This window comes from Cuculus canorus, chromosome 27 (genome assembly GCF_017976375.1).
Source record: "Cuculus canorus isolate bCucCan1 chromosome 27, bCucCan1.pri, whole genome shotgun sequence".
NCBI classification, from domain to species: domain Eukaryota; kingdom Metazoa; phylum Chordata; class Aves; order Cuculiformes; family Cuculidae; genus Cuculus; species Cuculus canorus.
In genome coordinates, this window is record NC_071427.1 from 208,541 (window position 1) to 225,051 (window position 16,511).

The 16,511-nt window shown below is 60.7% G+C and overlaps 2 protein-coding genes across 2 annotated transcripts; both read right to left on the reverse strand.

The window, feature by feature from the left end:
- Positions 1–4,836: 4,836 nt before the first annotated feature.
- On the reverse strand, positions 4,837–9,212 carry DOHH (deoxyhypusine hydroxylase). The gene is made up of 5 exons (XM_054049876.1): positions 9,073–9,212; positions 8,180–8,543; positions 7,739–7,815; positions 7,312–7,549; positions 4,837–5,945 (listed from the first exon to the last, which is right to left on the reverse strand). Exons 2-5 carry the CDS (start codon positions 8,451–8,453, stop codon positions 5,629–5,631), a joined length of 906 nt encoding a protein of 301 aa, XP_053905851.1. The 5' UTR covers positions 8,454–8,543; positions 9,073–9,212; the 3' UTR covers positions 4,837–5,628.
- Positions 9,213–10,111: 899 nt separating this feature from the next.
- LOC104062092 (uncharacterized) lies at positions 10,112–13,997 on the reverse strand. The gene is made up of 2 exons (XM_054049875.1): positions 13,851–13,997; positions 10,112–11,647 (listed from the first exon to the last, which is right to left on the reverse strand). The coding sequence occupies exons 1-2, from the start codon at positions 13,935–13,937 to the stop codon at positions 10,529–10,531; spliced, it is 1,206 nt and encodes a 401-aa protein (XP_053905850.1). The 5' UTR covers positions 13,938–13,997; the 3' UTR covers positions 10,112–10,528.
- Between the last annotated feature and the right edge of the window lie 2,514 nt (positions 13,998–16,511).

Genomic DNA, 16,511 nt, shown 5'->3' on the forward strand with positions numbered 1-16,511 from the left:
GCTGCCAGAGGCGGTTGGCCAGCAGCAGCACAAAGACGACGAAGAGAAAGACGACGACGGCCGTGAGGCCGACAAGCCAGGGCTGCAGCTCCCTCTGGCCTGTGCCTGCATGGCAGGGGCACCGGGACAGGGATTGTGATGGTGGTGGGGACACCAGGGGGGATGGGGAAGGATACAAGGAGGGGAACAGGAATGGGAATGGAAATGAAAGCAGGGATGGGGATGAGGACAGGGATGGGATGGGAACAGCTTCAGGGAAACCCCATCCTCTAGGGGATGGGACCTGCCAGCCTGTGGCACAGGGTCTCAATTGTGCTGAGCCCAGTGCCGGGGGATGCCGGGGCCATCGGGGGACGTTGGCAGATTCTCCCCACCACTCCCTCCCCACCATCCCTTGGGTGCAAAGGAAGCCTCCCCCGACACATCCAACCTGTCCCCAGGAGAGAGCAAGGTGCCCAGGAAGGATTGGGGGGGGGGGGGGGGGGAAAGGGGGAGCGCACTGGGGACAGTGGGCCAGACCTTTCTGCTCTGCCCCTAGGATGGTTGCTGCCAGGGAACTGGGACTGACTGGTCCTACTGGGAAGGTCTTCCAGGAACTGATGTGGTGCACCAGGGTGGGCACAGCCACCCCCAAGGGCACCGCAGGGCATGGGGACACGGGGGACCATGGGGCACCTACCAGTCTGTCCCTGTGCAGCGGTGATGAGGAGCAGAAGGATCAGAAGCAAGCAGGGATGCGTGGCCCTCAGCATTTTGGGGTGGATGCTGGCAGAAGAGGGGGCACCAGCAGATCCTGCACTCTGAGTTGGGCTCCTCTCCCGCACCACTGCCGGGGCCAAGCGTAGGTGCTGCTCTCTGCACCCGGGGCCAATGAGCAGCTTTTATTGGGCTCAAGAGGACAAGTGCCATAGCAACGTGGCTCCTGGAACTCTTGGGAGGTGGCACCTCTAGCCACCACCTCAGGCACCACAGTGGCAGCTGAGGACCATCCTAGGGTGGGTGGGTGGATGGATAAAGGAAGGAAGGAAGGAAGGAAGGAAGGAAGGAAGGAAGGAAGGAAGGAAGGAAGGAAGGAAGGAAGGAAGGAAGGAAGGAAGGAAGGAAGGAAGGAAGGAAGGGCAGATCTGCAGAACAGTGCCCACCCTCCCCTCTGCCCGTGGGACACGGCATCCTCATCGCCACTGGTAGGGCTGGGGCAGATCCAGGCCAGAGTCCCATCTGCATGTCCCCACGCTGCCTCACTGCAGGGATGGGGCAGGATGGGGGGTGGGCAGTGCTGGGCTCCCCACAGCCCCCACCCAGGCCAGCTGGGGCCCAGCTGCAGCGGGCACTGGCAGTGGGACCTCATCTCATGCCCAGGGAGTGCCCGGGTACCACACAGAGCTAAATATCAACAGTGTCATGAGTGAGACCTTGGCAGGGCAAGCTGCGCCCCACAGCCCCCTCCTGTTGGGGCGTAGAGGAAACTGAGGCACAGCAGCAGCCGGGCCAGACCACGGGCTTCAACAGGGCCACCCTGCCCACGGCGAGTGCCCAAGGAGTGGAGAAGGGACATGAGGACAGAGTCACCACCAGAGGGATGGTGGGGGGGGGCAGGTCCAGCCCGAGCGTGGGTTTAAGGCTGGAGAGGGGGGTCAGTACTACGTGACCCCCATCCCCAGTGCTCCCACCTAGAGCCCACATGCGGCTCACGGGTGCTTTGCCCCCTAAGACTGGTTTTTGAGGAACTTGTGGGTGCCACTGAGCTTTGCCCCATCAGCCAGGGGCACAGCCTGACAGCGCTAGGGCACCAGTGGGGCTGGCAAGGGTAAACCCAGCCTGAGAGTCCATCTGTCTGTCCCTCCCTCTGCACCTGTGCATGGTTGTACTGGTTTGCATCCCTTCTTAGGTGCGTGCACCCGTGTTTCCATGCATGTATGTCCACACGCACGTTCACGTCCCCTCTGCCCATGCGTGTTGATGCCCACTCTCCAGGGGTGCCCCCTGAGCACCCACTGCCACCCCCTGTACCCACATGTGCCCCTCCTAATGGCCTGCACGCCTCTGCCAAGGACGCCACCATCCCCACCAAAGTTCAGGGTGTCCCGGCGCTGCCACCTCCCACGGCCCCACCAGGCTCAGGGGTGAGCGAGCGGGGCTGGCGCTGCTTTATTGCAGGGCAGCAACAGCAGCCCCAAGACAGCGTGTGTGGCTGTGCCAGGGACGGGAACAGCGCATGGCAGCACTGGGCAGCGTCCTCCCTGCACCCAGGGCTGGGGCCATGCTGGGAGACGAGGGCTGGGCACAGCCGCAGGGTCCTGGGGGGGTAGAGGGTAACCTGGTCCTAAAAAAAATTCTTCTTGTGGGAGTCAGCGAAGGAGATGGAGCTGCGTGGGGCGGCAGTGAGTAGCCGCACTGGGGTGTCCATGCCAGGCAGGGGATTCACGTCTTTGCCCTCCAGCTTCCCCTCAGCCAGCGCCCCATCCTCCTGCAGCCACTCCACCTCTGGTGCGGAACCCTCGCCAATCACCGCCACCTTCTCCTCTGGCTTAGGCCCAAATGCCCAGTCTGCAGGGGCAGAGATGGAGCCGTCAGCGGCATGGCACCATGGCAAAGGCTTAGGGTTTGAGGGGCCCCTCTTACCCCCTGCTTGGCCCCACAAGGAGCCCCAAAGCTCAACCCTGCTCCGAGCAGCACTCACCAGCGAAGTCATGCACCAGGTCCTTGATGAGGTGCCCCACGATGGCGTAGGCCACCACCAGCACAAGGCTGGCTGCCATCACCAGGTAAACGACATAGCGGGGCAAACGGATGCTGTCAAGCGCGGGGGGCTTGTAGTCTACGTACAGCACCCCGTCCTGCTCAGGGGGGGACTGCAGCAACTGCCGCGCCCCCCACACCTGCCCGGTGCCAGGGAGCGGCGTGCCCCCTGCCAGGGCCATCACCAGCTCCCCTCGCAGCCCAGCCCCAAGCCTGTGCCGTGCTGCAGGAGAGAAGTGGCATCAGGGTCCGCGAGGCTCCTCAGTGCCGGCAGCTCATGGGAACAGGGCAGTCCCCATGCCTGGTGGCAGTGCCACTCATCTCCATGCAGCGGAGAGCTGCTTGCCCACTGCTGCTGGAGGATGGAGCATCCGCAGAAAGGAGCTTAGCGCTCGCTAATCCGGGCACAGCCCCGGCAGGCTCAGCACAGGGGGCAACCAGAGGTGGCTTAGGGTCTCCAGGGTCTGACCTTCCAGCAGCACCCCAGGTATCCCCAGCCCCCTGGGAATAAAGAACCACCTGCAGCTAGAGAAGCCTCAGAGGCAGGGATGGGGAGGAGCGCCCCCAGGGTTCTGCTCGTCCACGACCTTGGTTAAACCCCCTTGGCAGGGCCCAGATCTCCTGAGCAGATGGTGTGAAATCCTGGCAGCAGCTCACTCTCCTAAAGGACACAGCGCCCTCTGAGAGCAGGAGGTGACAGGCAGAGGGATGGGTGCTGCAGCCCCACACCGAGCCCAGCCACAGTGAGGGGCTGCCACCTTCTCAGAGTTTCGCGTTAGCCACTGAAGTGCCCTGGTGCCCAGCGTGGCTCCTCCAGTGAGGATCAGCCTGCAGGGGCACGCAGGCTGCAGGCAACACCCAAAGCAATGCCCTCTGCACCGGGAGGCCCAGAGCAGCAGCAGCCTTGGAAATGAAACCCAAACCCTTCCCAGGCTGCGTTGGCCAGGGAGGGACGAAGGTGTGCACAGGGTTCAGTGCCAAGTCAGGGCGCAGTGCCCAGGCCCTCCTACACCCAGGTCACCCCTGGCCAAAACCTGACCACAAAAATGCCAGATTCATTCCAATTTGGGCTTAAAAGGCATTTGGGTGAGCAGAGGCAAATGCTGACACAGCGAGATTTGAAGACAACCCTGCACAGTCCGTGTGAGCCACCTGCGGAAACGCTGGAGAACAATGGCAAGCAAGGATTAGAGCGACTGGGGTGGGAAATGGGGATAAACATTCCAGCAAAAACCGGGGAGACACTGGCAGTGTCAAAGTCTGCCCGATGATGAGGAACCAGTGTGGAGCCAGCAGCCACCTCGCACCAGTAACACAGCAAGGGGGAATGGCACCCCCTGCCCCATCGCCTGCTGGAACAGAGACATGGAGCAGAAACCCCAGAGCTTGGCAATGCCAGCCAGGTCCTGCTTATCACCCAGGTGCTACAGAGAGTTGAGGAAGGGGCACAAGAAGCCCCATAACAGCTGCTGCACCAAAAGGGTGAGAAAACATCAAGTCTGTCTCCAGTGCTGAGGAACAGAGGTTCGGGGGCCTCATCCTCCATGTCACATGCAACCCCACCCACAGCACTTGGGCATGCAGGTATAAGTGTGTATATATAAACACTTGGGCATGCAGGTATAAGTGTGTACAGGCAACCCAAAACTAGTCATGTCTCCAGTAAAACCCCCTTCCACAAGATATTGAATTGAGCTCCCCAGTCCAGCTGTGCTCTGAAGCACTAGAGCCCCAGGAATGCTGAGCCAGCTGCAGCAGCGGCTTTAGGAACTAAGAGGATTGGGCCGAGGAGCTCAGCTCACAGGAAGGCTTCAGTCAAGAGGAAAAGCCTCATCAGCAAGGACCCATGGGAACACCTGCCCCCTCCCCACCCCTGGCAGGGTTGTGGGGAGCAAGGGTTTACTCCATGCCATCAGAGACCCCACCCCCTGCTCTCTTTCCTTCTACTACGGCTGGACACGATGATCCTAAAGGTCTTTTCCACCCTAAATGATTCTGTTCTATAATTCTATTATGGCAGCCCGGGGGCTCTTTACCCTGCAACACTGAATAAACCCCATATACAGGCAAGGGCTAAATCCCAGCTCGACTCACATGGGAGCTCCTCCCGACAGCGCTTTATTCCCTGCCAGCCCCGCCGTGCCCACGCTGGTTGGGCGCTGGTAGACAGACACCAGCCTCAGCCCTCCCAGGCCTGGTTAAATGTGGGGGAAAGTCCAGGCAGGCTCTGCCTCACGCTGTAAGCCCTAATGGCAGCGCCATTCCCTACAGAAATAAAAAGCGCAGCCAAATCTTCCAAATTTTGCCACAAAACAACCCCATCCCACGGCAAAGGCTGCTGCAAGCACAGCCCTGGCCTACCCTGACAGGAGAGGCCAAACCCACAGCAGCTCTTGCACCGCAGAGCCAAGGAGAGACCCAGCTTAGCACCAGCACCAAGGGTAATTTCAAGGCATTGCTGCTACAATCTATGAGTGCAAGCACCCAAAGCAGCCCTGGCTCCCCTGCAAAACTCAGGCAGAGCAAACAGAGCTATTTCACACCCAGCCACCATGGCAGCACAAGCCCGGAACAGCTGCAGGCCCCATGCAGCAGACAGGCTCCGACGTGCAGAGTGGAGCCCACCTGGTCCAAGCCCCAAGCCAGGCTGCAGGCAGGCTGCACTGGTCCTGGCAGATCCAGGAACCAGAGGCTGGAGGGAAGGGCAAGTAAAAGCTCAGCCTGGATTTGGAGGGAGAAGGCAGCTGTAATTGTGCCAGAGAGCAAATTCAGTTCCTCTTCCACCTCCACTATGGCAAGGCATGAATCCACGTTGACATGAGTGACCAGGGAAGCGCAGCCGAGGGGTGCTGAGGCAGCGTGCCCAGCACGTGCCCCCCACAGCAGGGCTCAGGCAGAGGCCTGCAGCTTGCACAGCCCATCAGCGTACTGGAACTGGGCACCGTTCTCATACTCATACATGTCCAGTGCCACTTCGCAGCTCTCCCGCACCACCCGCTCCTCATCGCAGGCAAAGGCACGTAGGGTCTCCAGGCAGGAGGGACGGGCAATGGAGCCCAGGGCCTCGGCACACTCGTGACGCACCATGGGGCTCTCGGTGTGGCTGCACAGCGCAGCCGTCAGCTGCGGGACACAGGCCTCGTTCTGCATCTGGCCCAGCACGTAGCCAATCTCGTGGCGGAACAGGGCACTGCTGGAGCACAGTCCTGTGGGAAGGAGGGGAGAATGAGCCACCACCATCCCAAACGGCACCTGGATGCTTGGCTGGAACCCCCCACTCAGAAGCCAGGGAATCATAGAATCATGGAACAGTTTGGGTTGGAAGAGACCTCAAAGCCCATCCAGTTCCACCCCCTGCCATGGGCAGGGACACCTCCCACTGCATCAGAGGCTCCAAGCCCCGTCCAACCTGGCCTTGAACACCTCCAGGAATGAGACAGCCACCACTTCCCTGGGCAACCCAAGCCAGGGTCTCCTCACCCTCTAGGAAAACATTTCTCCTCGATATTTCACCTCAATCTCCTCTCTTTCAGCTGAAAATTGTCCCCCCTTGTCCTGTCCCTACACTCCCTGATCAAAGGCCCCTCCCCTGCTTTCCTGGAGCCCCATTCTGTACTGGAAGCTGCTCTTAAGGTCTCTCTGGAGCCTTCTCTTCTCCAGGCTGAACAACCCCAACTCTCTCAGCCTGCCAGGAAAGGTGTGGCCTGGGGGTCAGAGCTGGCAGTCACCCATCCAGACTTGTGGGAGCTTTTGTGGAAGAGGATGAAAAACACCTAAGGGAAGGGCTGTGCCACTCAGTTCCCTCACCCTGCACATCTGGGGCAGCCCTGGCTGTGCCATCACGGCATAGGGGAGCACACTTATGTCAGCAGCACCCACGCTCCTGCAGAGCTGCCAGCACCCTCATCTGCCCCAACAAGCCTGCACTGCCCCTGGGTCCTGCCCCACCACTGCGATGCTCCTGGGCAGACTGGCAGCGCAGCCACAGCCTCAGGTCCCACTGTGCGCAGGACTGAAGAGCCACAGCGAGAGCTCACAGACCCCTGCACACCTCATGTCACAGTGCAGAAACGCCCTCAGCTCCTCCCTAATGGTCAAACAGCCTCATCTACTCCCCTTGGACTGGGAGGTGGGTTCCAGAGGTTCCTGAGCTGCGGTCTGCCCCTTCCCCACTCAGGAGACATCCACTCCCCTCTCTAGAGCTATTCCCAAACCTCAGGACAAGGTAGGCAGCTTCCGACCATCTAGGATGGGAAAGCAGGACCTTGACACCCTCGGGCTGGGTCCCACCAGGAGACACAGGCCCAGGCTGGTTGGTCCCAAATCATACATTACAAATCATGTCCTCTCCCACTCGGAACCACGTAGAAAGGGACAGCGAAAGGGGCTGTGAAACACCAGACAGCACCCAGCACTTTGTGATGTGGCTCTTGCAAGCAAGCACAGGGACAGTAGCTCTAAAAACAAATATGTGAAGAGCCTAAGAGGAGCCCCACAGCTCTGGCAGCCCTCAATGGAACCAATCCCAGATTAACCTGTGCAGACTGGAGGCAGCCTCGTGCTGGCCCTTACCATCCGCCAGCGCCAGCACAGCATCCTGGCTCCCCAGGTTGCGCAGAGCAAACATGGCCCTGTAGCGGTCAAACAGGGTGCAGGACTCATCCAGGAGGGTTTCACGGAGCTTGGACACATCTGTCTCCTCAGCAGGGGGAGCAGGATCCACGGAGAGGTAGGGGCTGGTGTCTGGCTCCTGCTTGTGCTCCTGCAGCCACTCCAGCCTCCTCACTGCCAGCTGACATGTCTCTGCCACCTGCGGGGACAGGGTCAGAGCCCTGGCTGCAGGATGGCACTGGGAGGGTGCCCAGGTCACCAGCACAGGGCAGAACACTGCTCCTGGTGTCCCTGTCCATGGGCAGGGGCTGCTCAGGAGAGCCCTGCCTCGCATGCCTGGGCCAGCAGTGCAGCACCACAAGGAAATGCTCCCATCCCCAAGTCTCACCTCAATCACAGGATCCTCTGAGTAGCGTTTCAAGATATCCAGCACAGCAGGATTCCCAATAGCACCCAGGGCTTCACCTGAAGGAAGGATGTGTCAGGATGTTATCGAGGTATCCACACAAGGAGGGCTCTGCTGTGTCCTCCAGCAAAGCCTCGCCTCCCTCTGCAGTGGGGATATGGGCCTGACTGTGACCAATCCCAAATGACACAGCCAGGCACAGAAACACAGCAGGAGCCAGCTTGGCCAGCACAAAGCAGAAGGCTCGACCAGCCAGTCCAGACAGAGGACATGGCGAAGTAGTTCAATGCCTCAGGGTTGTCCAACCCACAACACCCAAGCTGGGTCAGGCCATTACAAGCTGTTCAGTAGGAGGGAAAGCACCCACAAGTCGCCCTTGCAGACTGAACTCTTCCCCTGCACCCAGAGGGGCTGCCACCGTACCGGCCTCGTGCCTGACCATGGACTCCTGGCCTGTGTCTTCCAGCACACGGATGAGCACGGGGATGGCTGCTTCATCCTGCATCTGACCCAGGCAGTAGGCTAGCTCATGCTTCAGCAGCGCAGAGTCATCCGCAAAGGCCCGGCTGATCCAGTCCACAGCTGTGCAGCCGCCCAGGTTGCGCAGGGTGAAGAGAGCCCGGAACCGAGCAGACAGGGGCTGGGTCGAGTCCACCAGCGTTCGGCCAATGGCCTCCACCTCCTCCTTGGTCACCATGGTGGCAGGAGGAGGGGGGGGGGCCACGATCTGATCACACGCGGGACTCAGCACATGCAGGGCTCAGCACGGCTCCTGCTAGTCACACTCCTGAGAGTGGGAAAGGATTCATAGGAGAGCACAGTCCGGCCCCTGGGGGCCGAGGGACCCTGGGGTTCGGGGGAGGACTAAGGGTCGGGGGGCAGGGCCTGGGGGGTTCCTGAGGGTCGGAGGACAGGGCCAGGTGGCCTGGGGGGGCCCTGAAGGTCGGGGGACAGGGCCTGGGGGGCTGGTGGGGCCCTGAGTGTCGGGGGGCAGGGCGGGGGGGGGGGGGGGGGGGGTCTGGTGGGGCCCTGAGTGTCGGGGGGCAAGGCTGGGAGGGGCTGGGGGAGCCCTGAACGTCGGGGAGTGGGGCCGGGGGGGAGCCTGCGGGGGGGCTGAGGGTCGGGAGGCAGGGCCGGGGGGTCCGGGGGTCGAGGCCGGGCCCTGGGGGTCGGGCAGGACCGGCCTCTCACCCGGACAGGGAGGGCAAGGAGTCCCGGCCCGACAGTGGCGGGGGGTGAGGGTGTGCCCACAGGAGACCCACAGGGAACCCCCGGTCCCGGCGTGACAGGATACCCGCGATCGACCCCTCACTCACCGCGCGCCGCCATGGCTGCCGCGCCGGCCCATCACGTGACCCCAGTACGGCCATAGAGTGTAAGCACCGTCACGTGACCACGGCGTGGCGCCAACCATCACGCTGCCGGGGGTGGTGCGGAACCGCCCCGCCCCTGCGGGGTGAGTGGGGGGCGCTGCTTTCCTAAACGCCCACACACACACACCCCCGCCGCTCCGGCCGAATGGGAGCGGCCAGAGAACGTGGCCAGCGGCGTCGCTTACGCAGCGGGAGAGAGGGTGGGGGAAGGGCGGAGGAGGCCCCGCTCGGCCATGGGGAGGAGCCGGCAGCCGCCTTCCGGCTCGTTTATCCTCGCCTGCCCGGGGCGGCTGCGTATCCCTGGTCCTCGTGAGTGGGGTCAGGGCTGGACGAGTCTGCCCCGCTTCCTGCTTCCCCGTGCGGCGCTGCTGCAGCTGCCCCTTGTCTCTGGGCTGCGGCGGGAGGGCAACGGGAATGACCCCCAGCCGCTGGTTTCTCAGCCGACACGTGGGGCAGGGCTGGGTGCTGCTGCTTGCCCCGCAGCTGGGCTGGGAGCAGAGGTCAGAGGCGCCTCCCGTGGGACTGTAGCGGCCAAGCCATGGCAAACCCCTCTGGAGAGGAGCAGGGAGGGGTGCCAGGCTGTGGTGGCTCAGCTCACTGAAAAGTGGCACCTTCTATCTGAACAGCAACAGAACAGAAGTTTGCAGATGCAGTCTCGTTGCGGGCTGGTGCCAGCCCCGGGCCAGGCACTGTTCTGCCTCTTCCTTCCCTTACCCTCCCAACTGTGTTTACACAGCAAGTTTCTTCCCTTCCCAAGTGACTGAGGACAGGACAAGGGGGAATGGCCTGAAGCTCTGCCAGGGGAGGTTCAGGCTGGATATCAGAAAAAAATTCCTCACTGAAAGAGTCATCGGACACTGGCAGAGGCTGCCCAGGGAGGGGGTCGAGTCGCCTTCCCTGGAGGTGTTTAAGGAACAGGTGGATGAAGTGCTTAGGGACATGGTATAAGGGAGTGTTAGGAATGGTTGGACTTGATGATCCAGTGGGTCCTTTCCAACCTGGTGATTCTATGATAGGAGTTTTGCCTTATTCCAAGCTTCCTGCCAGTTTTGGGCCCTGGGGCACAGACTTGCTCCCAGGAAAGGGAGACCCAGGCAGCTCCTTCCTCTCCCAGCCCCGATCCCCGCTTTACTCACACAATACGCCACCAGACCACTCAAATCCTGGAAGAGAGTACGGGCACAAATACATTCAACTGCCTGAAAGCACTGTGGCAAACTCAGCAAAAGCACAACACAGCAACCCCCTCCCCACCCCGGGAACAGATGGTGCAGCCTTCAGCAGAGGTGAGAGGGTACGGTCCTTTGTCAAATAGCACACTCCACTGGGCCAATGTCTGCCAGAGTCCAAGGGAAGTCTGTAAGCAAGGATGCACACAGCTGCTTCTCCCCTGACCCCATCAGCCCTCCCCACAGCTCTCGAAGTACTGGCACATCAGCTCGCGCACTTGCTCAGCCCGAACATCCTCCATGGTGGCGGGCGCGGGCTGGTAGGGCTTGGGCAGCTCAGTCGGCTCAGTGCCCTCCAACCACTCCTCGTTGAAGGGGTTGTCATGGGCTTCACAGACATTGTGCAGGATGCAGCAGGCAAGGATGAGGGTGGGCAGCAGCTCCAGGCTGCAGTCATCACACTTCAGGAGGATCTGCCAGCGTGCCTTCAGACGCAGGAAGGCGTTCTCAATCACGCTGTGCGCTCGCTTTAGGCGGTAGTTGAACTGTAGCTGCCGCTGAGTGAGATTCTCATCTTCCTGGTAGGGCTTGAGGATCCAGTCTTGCAAGGGGTAGGTGGCATCACCCAGCAGCACGTACTTCTGCGCCTTCCCCATGAAGTGCTTGGGAGGGTTGGGGCACAGCCTGCCCTCCTTAGCAAGCACCCACAGGCTGGAGCTCTCCAGGACCGCACTGTTCTCCATGCTGCCGGGGAAGGCGGTGGAGACGTCCCAAAACTGGCCCAGCCCATCCACGGTGGCCTGCGTGAGGATGGAGTGCCAGCCCTGGCCGTTGCAGTAGTCAGCACTGAGGCGCAGGGGCGGGTGGATGGGGATGTGGAGGCTGTCCAGGGCACCGATGCAATGCGGGAAGCCCCAGCGCGTGCAGAAGATGCGCACCATGTTCTCTAGCTCCTTCTCATTGGGCACTCGGAGGTAGAGGGGTTTCAGCAGCAAGACAATAGCGTAGCTTACCTCCCGAACACATGTCTGCACTGTGGAGGGCCCCACGCCGAAGAGTGGGCTGAGAGTCTGGTACTCCACGTTGGTGGCCAAGTGCCACAGAGCCACGGCCACCCTCTTCTCCAGGGGCAGGGTGGGGTGGAAGTGGGCACTGTGTGGAGCCAGACCAGGCCGCAGCTGGTTGCAGATGAAGAAGAAGGTTTCCTTGGACATCCGAAACTTCTCCAGCCAGTCCTGGGGCCCAAATTCCTTCAGGACCACCCGCTCCCACCAGTCCACGCTCCTGAGGCTGGGCCAGGCACGGGGGTAAAAGTAGCAGTTGGTCCTCCTCCGGCGAGCAATCAAGAGCTGCAGCATGTCAGGGAGAAAAGAGGGGTGTGAGACAGCGCTTCCCCATCCTGTGCTTTGCTGGGAACCCCCTCTGAAGACCGTCTGGCCCAGGCAACCTCCTTGCAGCAGGAAGGGTGCCTGGTGCCGGCAGCTGGCTGTCCTGACTGGCACTGCCACTGCCTCCAATTTCCCTGTTCCTGGGAAACCCCACTGCAAATCCACCAGACAAGAGTTGTGACCTGGGCAAGATTCCCAGGTGCTGCAGAGAAGGACTTTTCCAGAAAAGTCCTCTTTTGGGGCAGCCACTTACTCAGCAGTGTTGATTTTTAACGATTAATACTTGCTTTCCTGCAACAGAGTGACCTGCGGGCTCAGGCACGATTTGGAAGGGGGAGCGAGTACCCACACTCCCAACCTCTCCACAGGAACAGGATTTATGTTATTAAATTCAAAAAAACATCATTGAGATGTTTTAAGCCGAAAGAAGCTTTTTTTCGTCTTCCTTGGTAACTGCTCAGGGAAGCGAGTCCCCTTCCAAGCATTTGTTCTTGCTGCCGCATGTCCCCAGGCCTTTCACATCTCCCATCCCCTTTGTGTCCCTATGTGCTCTGCATCCCCTGCCCTTTGTGCCTGGTTTCACATCCTGTGTCCTTCAAGTCCCCTGTCCTTCATGTCCCCCCATCTTTTGTATCTCTGTCTTCATGTCTCGAATATTCCCCATCCTTTGCCACCTTTGTGTCCCCCTCATCTCCTTTGTGTCCCACATCCTTCCTGTCCCATTTGGTTTTGTGTCCCACATCCTTCCTGTCCCATTTGGTTTTGGGTCCCATTTGTGTTTTGGGTCCCACACATCCCCCACGTTCACCACCCTCTCTGTCCCTGTGCCCTGCGTCCCCTCATCCTTCCCACCCCTGTGCTCTGTCCTGCACATCCCTATTCCCCATTTTTGAGTCCCCATGACCTGTGTACCCCCATGTACTTTGCATCCCATGTCCTTCCTGTCCATGTATTTCATGTCCCACGCATCCCCTGCGTCCTCCACCCTTTGTCTCCTCATGACCCCCGTGTGTCTCCTATGTCCCCCACCCTCCCTGTCCCCTCCTCTTGTGTCCCATGCATCCGCCACCCTTTGCCTCCAGTGACCCCTGTGCCCCCTTCATGCCTCCCATCCTTCCCACCCCTGCACTGTGTCCTGCCCATCTCCCTGATCCCCATTTTTGTGTCCCCTGTGCCTCCCACCACTTGGTGTCCCTTATCCCCATTTTTGTGTCCCCTGTGCCCCCCACCACTTGGTGTCTTCCGCATCCCAAATCCTTCCTGTCTGCGTGTTTCACATCTGTCCCGTGTCCTCCATCCATTGTCTCCCTGTGACCCCTGTGTCCCCCCCATCTTCCCCATCCCTGCCTGTCAAGTCCACAAGCCCCATCCTTCTCATCCCCATATCCTCCCCATCCCCAACTGACTGCACCCCGTCCTCACCCCCCGTGACTCCCACGTCCCCCCATGACCTTCCCCTCATCCCTGCCTATTGTGTCCCCTGCATCCCCCACCCTTTGTTTCCTAGTGTCCCCTCGTGTTCCCCCATGCCCCTGGTCCTCCCAATGCCAGGTCCCCGTAACCCCCATGTTCCCCCCATTGTGTCTCCTGCATCCCCCACACTGTCTACCCAGGTCTCCCCATGGGTATAAACTGGAGAGGGGCACATTTAGACTGGACATTAGGAAGAATTTCTTCCCCATGAGAGTGATGAGACACTGGCCCAGGTTGCCCAGGGAAGCTGTGTCTGCCCCATCCCTGGAGGTGTTCAAGGCCAGGTTGGATGAGCCTTGGGCAGCCTGATCCAGTGGGATGTCCCTGCCCATGGCAGGGGGGTTGGAACTAGATGATCTTTAAGGTCCCTTCCAAGCTTAACTATTCTATGATTCTATGCCCCCCCTCCTCCATGCCAGCCTGTCCTGCCTCCTACATTCCCCATCCTTTGTCTCCCCGTGCCCCCACGGTGCCCTCCATCCTCCCTGTCCCCAGGTCCCCCCACGAACCTTGTGTTCCCTCACCCCCACATCCTCCCGATGCCAGGTCCCCATCCCCCCATGACCCCCACGTCCCCCCATCCCTCCCATCGTGTCCCCTGCATCCCGCACCCTTTGTCTCCCCGTGACCGCGGCCCCTCGCCCGCCCCCCCGCGTCCCCTGCATCCCCCCGCCGTGTCCCCCTCGCTCACGGTCATGAGCCGTTTCTGCCGCTGCCGGTAGAAGCGCCGAAGCCAGGCGCGCCGCTGCGCCGCGTCCCACCCCGCGCTGCCGCTCATGCTGCAACGACCGCCCCGCCCCGCATTTTCAAATCGGGAGCCGGGACCGCCCTGGAAGCGATCGCCCGCGGGGTCACGGCGGCACCGAGGGGCGGGACCGGGAGGCGACACCAGGAGAGATGGACGTGCGGCGGGGAGGCTGCGCTGGGGAGGCTGTGGGTGCCCCGGGCTGCACCGAGGATGCTGCAGTAGGAGGGTGCACCGGGAAGGCTGCGGGTGCTCCTGGCGCAGGCTGCACCCCGCTGGGTCATAGCCCGGTGCACCGTCCTCCCCAATCCACACTCGCACGTTTGGTTTGTGGGAGGCTGGGAAAGGGGCACCAGGATCTTCTGTGGGGAAGAGTTTACACCCAAAAAAAACCAGGAAACCTGCCGATAATAAACAAGTGGTGCTGGGCCCCTGATTGTGCTTTGCGAGCAGTGCGCCGGATCCCCAATCCTCCTGGGTTTTGGGGATAGAATCATAGAATGTTTCGGGTTGGAAGTGACTTTTACAGGTCATCCAGTCCAACCCTTGTGCAGGAGCTGGGACATCTTTACCCAGATCTGGTTCCTCAGAGCCCCATCCAGCCTGGCAAGGGATGTGCCATGGTGGGGATATTCCATATCCAAGGTCCCAGATGACAATGGGGACACTGGGGAAGCTGCTGTGCACCTTGTGTCCTGCTCCAGGGCTCTTTGAATGGAAAGGTTCAGGTTCTCCTCAGGGTGGAGTTATAAGCAGCTTCTTGTTCTTGTAAATAAAATTCATAGGAGCTCCAGAACATCACTCAATCAGCCATGGGAGACCAAGCTGCACCAATAACCGAGGAATCGTATGCCTGCAGCTGCAGCACAGCTGAGAGCAGCCGTGCCAGTGGGCTGTGGGGTTACAGAGCCCTGGGCTGTTACAGATGGACACAGCCTGGCGATTGGGCCCTGGCCTGCCCCAGCCCCTGTGATGGGCACCACGCACAGCAGGTGAGGGCTAGGCCAGGGTGGCTCTGAGACAGGCGCTGATGTTGGGAAGGGCTCCTGGGAGCACAGCCTCCAGCTAGTACCACCTGAAACAGCCACTTGGGCAGTGGTGATCCCTGTGCTCCCACCTGAGCCCACTGGGTATCAGAGAATCATGGAATGGGTTGGGTTGGAAGGGACCTCAAAACCCAGTTCCACCACCTGCCATGGGCAGGGACACCTCCCACTGGATCCAGTTGCTCCAAGCCCCATCCAGCCTGGCATGGGGCAGCCACCACTGCTCTGGGCAACCTGGGCCAGGGCCCCTCCACCCTCACAGGGAATCATTTCTTCCCAATATCTCATCTCAATCTCCCCTCTTTCAGCTGAAAACCATTCTCCCTCGTCCTTTCCCTGCACCCCTGATCAAGAGCCCCTCCCCAGCTTTCCTGGAGTCCCATTCTGTGCTGGAAGCTGCTCTAAGGTCTCCCTGGAGCCTTCTCCAGGCTGAACAACCCCAGCTCTCCCAGTCTCTCTTCAAAGAGAAGCCGTTCCAGGCCTTTGATCAACTACGTGTCCTCCTCTGAACCGGCTCGAGCAGCTCCAGGTCCTTCCTGAGCTGAGGGCTCCAGAGCTGGACGCGGGGCTCCAGGGGGGCCTCTCCCCAGAGCGGAGCAGAGGGGCAGGACCCCCTCCCTCGCCCTGCTGGCCACGCTGCTGGGGATGCAGCCCAGGAGACGCTGGGCTATCTGGGCTGCCAGCGCACATTGCCGGCTCATGGCCAGCTTCTCATCCTCCAGCACCCTCAGGTCCTTCTCGCCAGGGCTGCTCTCCATCCCTTCATCCCCCAGCCTCCGGACACCGGAGGTTGCCCTGACCCATCTGCAGGGCCTGCACTTGGCCTTGTTGACCTTCACTAGGTTCGCACAGCCCCACCTCTCCAGCCTGTCCAGGTTGGTCTGGACTGCACTCCTTCCCTCCAGCATGTCCGCCGGCTCCTGTTGAGCTCCTCCTCGCCCAGCATCCCAAGTCCTCCTCCTCAGTGCTGCTCCAGACCCATTCCCCTCCCAGCCTGGATTTGTGCTTGGAGCTGCCCTCATGCAGGAGCAGGACCTGCTGCCACCACCCAGGTATCGTCTGAGCTGGGGCAGGGCTCTGGCACTGCCATGACGTCCTTGTGCTGAACAGTGACATCACTCTGCCGAGCGGTGATGTCAATCACTGGGGGTGATATCAACGTGCAGGGGGTTGATGTCCTTGTGCTGAGCGGTGACACCTCTCATAGAATCACAAAATCATAGAATCACCAGGTTGAAAAAGACCTCTTGGATCACTGAGTCCAACCATTCCTATCAACCACTAAACCATGTCCATGAGCACCTTTCTTCTAAACACCCCCAGGGATGGGGAGTCCACCACCTCCCTGGGCAGCCTCTCCAGGGCCCCATGACCCTTTCTGTGAAATTTTCTTCCTGATACCCAGCCTGAACCTCCCCTGGCGCAGCTTGAGGCCATTCCCCCTTGTCCTGCCCTCTGTCACTTAGGAGAAGAGCCCAGCTCCCTCCTCTCCACAACCTCCTTTCAGGTAGTTGTAGAGAGCAATAAGGTCTCCCCTCAGCCTCCTTTTCTCCAGGCTAAA

What these genes read in the sequence shown, in the direction of transcription:
- LOC104062092 (XM_054049875.1), bottom strand. Translation starts at nt 13,937, where the DNA reads ATGAGCGGCAGCGCGGGGTGGGACGCGGCGCAGCGGCGCGCCTGGCTT. An exon ending in GGCAGAAACGGCTCATGACC is followed by an intron (nt 11,648 to 13,850) that starts GTGAGCGAGGGG and finishes GACATGCTGCAG; the next exon opens with CTCTTGATTGCTCGCCGGAG.
- DOHH (XM_054049876.1), bottom strand. Translation starts at nt 8,453, where the DNA reads ATGGTGACCAAGGAGGAGGTGGAGGCCATTGGCCGAACGCTGGTGGAC. An exon ending in CAGAGGATCCTGTGATTGAG is followed by an intron (nt 7,550 to 7,738) that starts GTGAGACTTGGG and finishes CTGTCCCCGCAG; the next exon opens with GTGGCAGAGACATGTCAGCT. An exon ending in TGTGCTGGCGCTGGCGGATG is followed by an intron (nt 5,946 to 7,311) that starts GTAAGGGCCAGC and finishes TCCTTCCCACAG; the next exon opens with GACTGTGCTCCAGCAGTGCC.